The following is a 619-nucleotide window of genomic DNA, read 5'->3' as shown; positions in this document are numbered from 1 at the left end:
CCCCCCGGCTGCCTCCACCCCTGTGCATGCTCACCCCGTGCGTCCCTATCTCCGCAGGTTATCCTGAAGGACCTGGAAGTGCTGGCTGAGATCGCTTCTTCCCCGGCAGGACAGACAGAGGGTCACGGTCCCTCCAACGGCTCCGATGTGCGACCTGGCCCAGTGGAGCTTCACGTCCCGGCCAAGGCCGGCCAGCTGAGCTCCGGTGAGTGCCGCAACTCTGCGCCTCCCTGCTCTTGCTTGGTGCTCTGTGGCACCCGTCACATTTGCTTGGGCAGGAGGAGAAGCCACTCTTGCAGTAATAAATCAATGTATCCGTCCCCACCCGCCATCTCCTGGGGTTCAGGTCTGCCATGGCACAGACCGGGGACTGTCTTTATATTTTTTGCTTTCCTGTAGCTCATGTTTCGGGGTTTTAGGACTCTGTTTAGCAGCAGGATGCTGCAGAGGCTGGTGCAGAGGGATGTCATCATTATCCTATTTTTTACAGGACCCTGGGTGCCAACCTTTTCTCTGCTTGTAACAGCTCACAGAGCCCTAAAATCGCTTCAGGCTGGGATGCTGGCTGCAAGCCCAGGGGTCCCAAACATGGCTAGTTCTGCAGCGGGTGCAGCCTGTG

General features: G+C 58.2%; 1 protein-coding gene across 1 annotated transcript in view; it reads left to right on the top strand.

The window, feature by feature from the left end:
- Positions 1-57: 57 nt before the first annotated feature.
- The window catches only part of VAC14 (Vac14 homolog (S. cerevisiae)), a gene marked incomplete at its 5' end in the record, with an annotated part of 32,379 nt that continues 31,817 nt past the window's right edge, over positions 58-619 (top strand). The window contains one exon of the mRNA XM_010161137.1: positions 58-205. Coding sequence (XP_010159439.1) covers positions 58-205 — 148 coding nt within the window. The remainder of the gene's footprint in view (positions 206-619) is intronic.

The sequence above is a fragment of the Eurypyga helias genome, unplaced genomic scaffold (assembly GCF_000690775.1).
Source record: "Eurypyga helias isolate BGI_N326 unplaced genomic scaffold, ASM69077v1 scaffold15351, whole genome shotgun sequence".
Classification (NCBI taxonomy): domain Eukaryota; kingdom Metazoa; phylum Chordata; class Aves; order Eurypygiformes; family Eurypygidae; genus Eurypyga; species Eurypyga helias.
The sequence above is the reverse complement of the archived record's forward strand: the minus strand, read 5'-3'. Positions and strand labels throughout refer to the sequence as shown.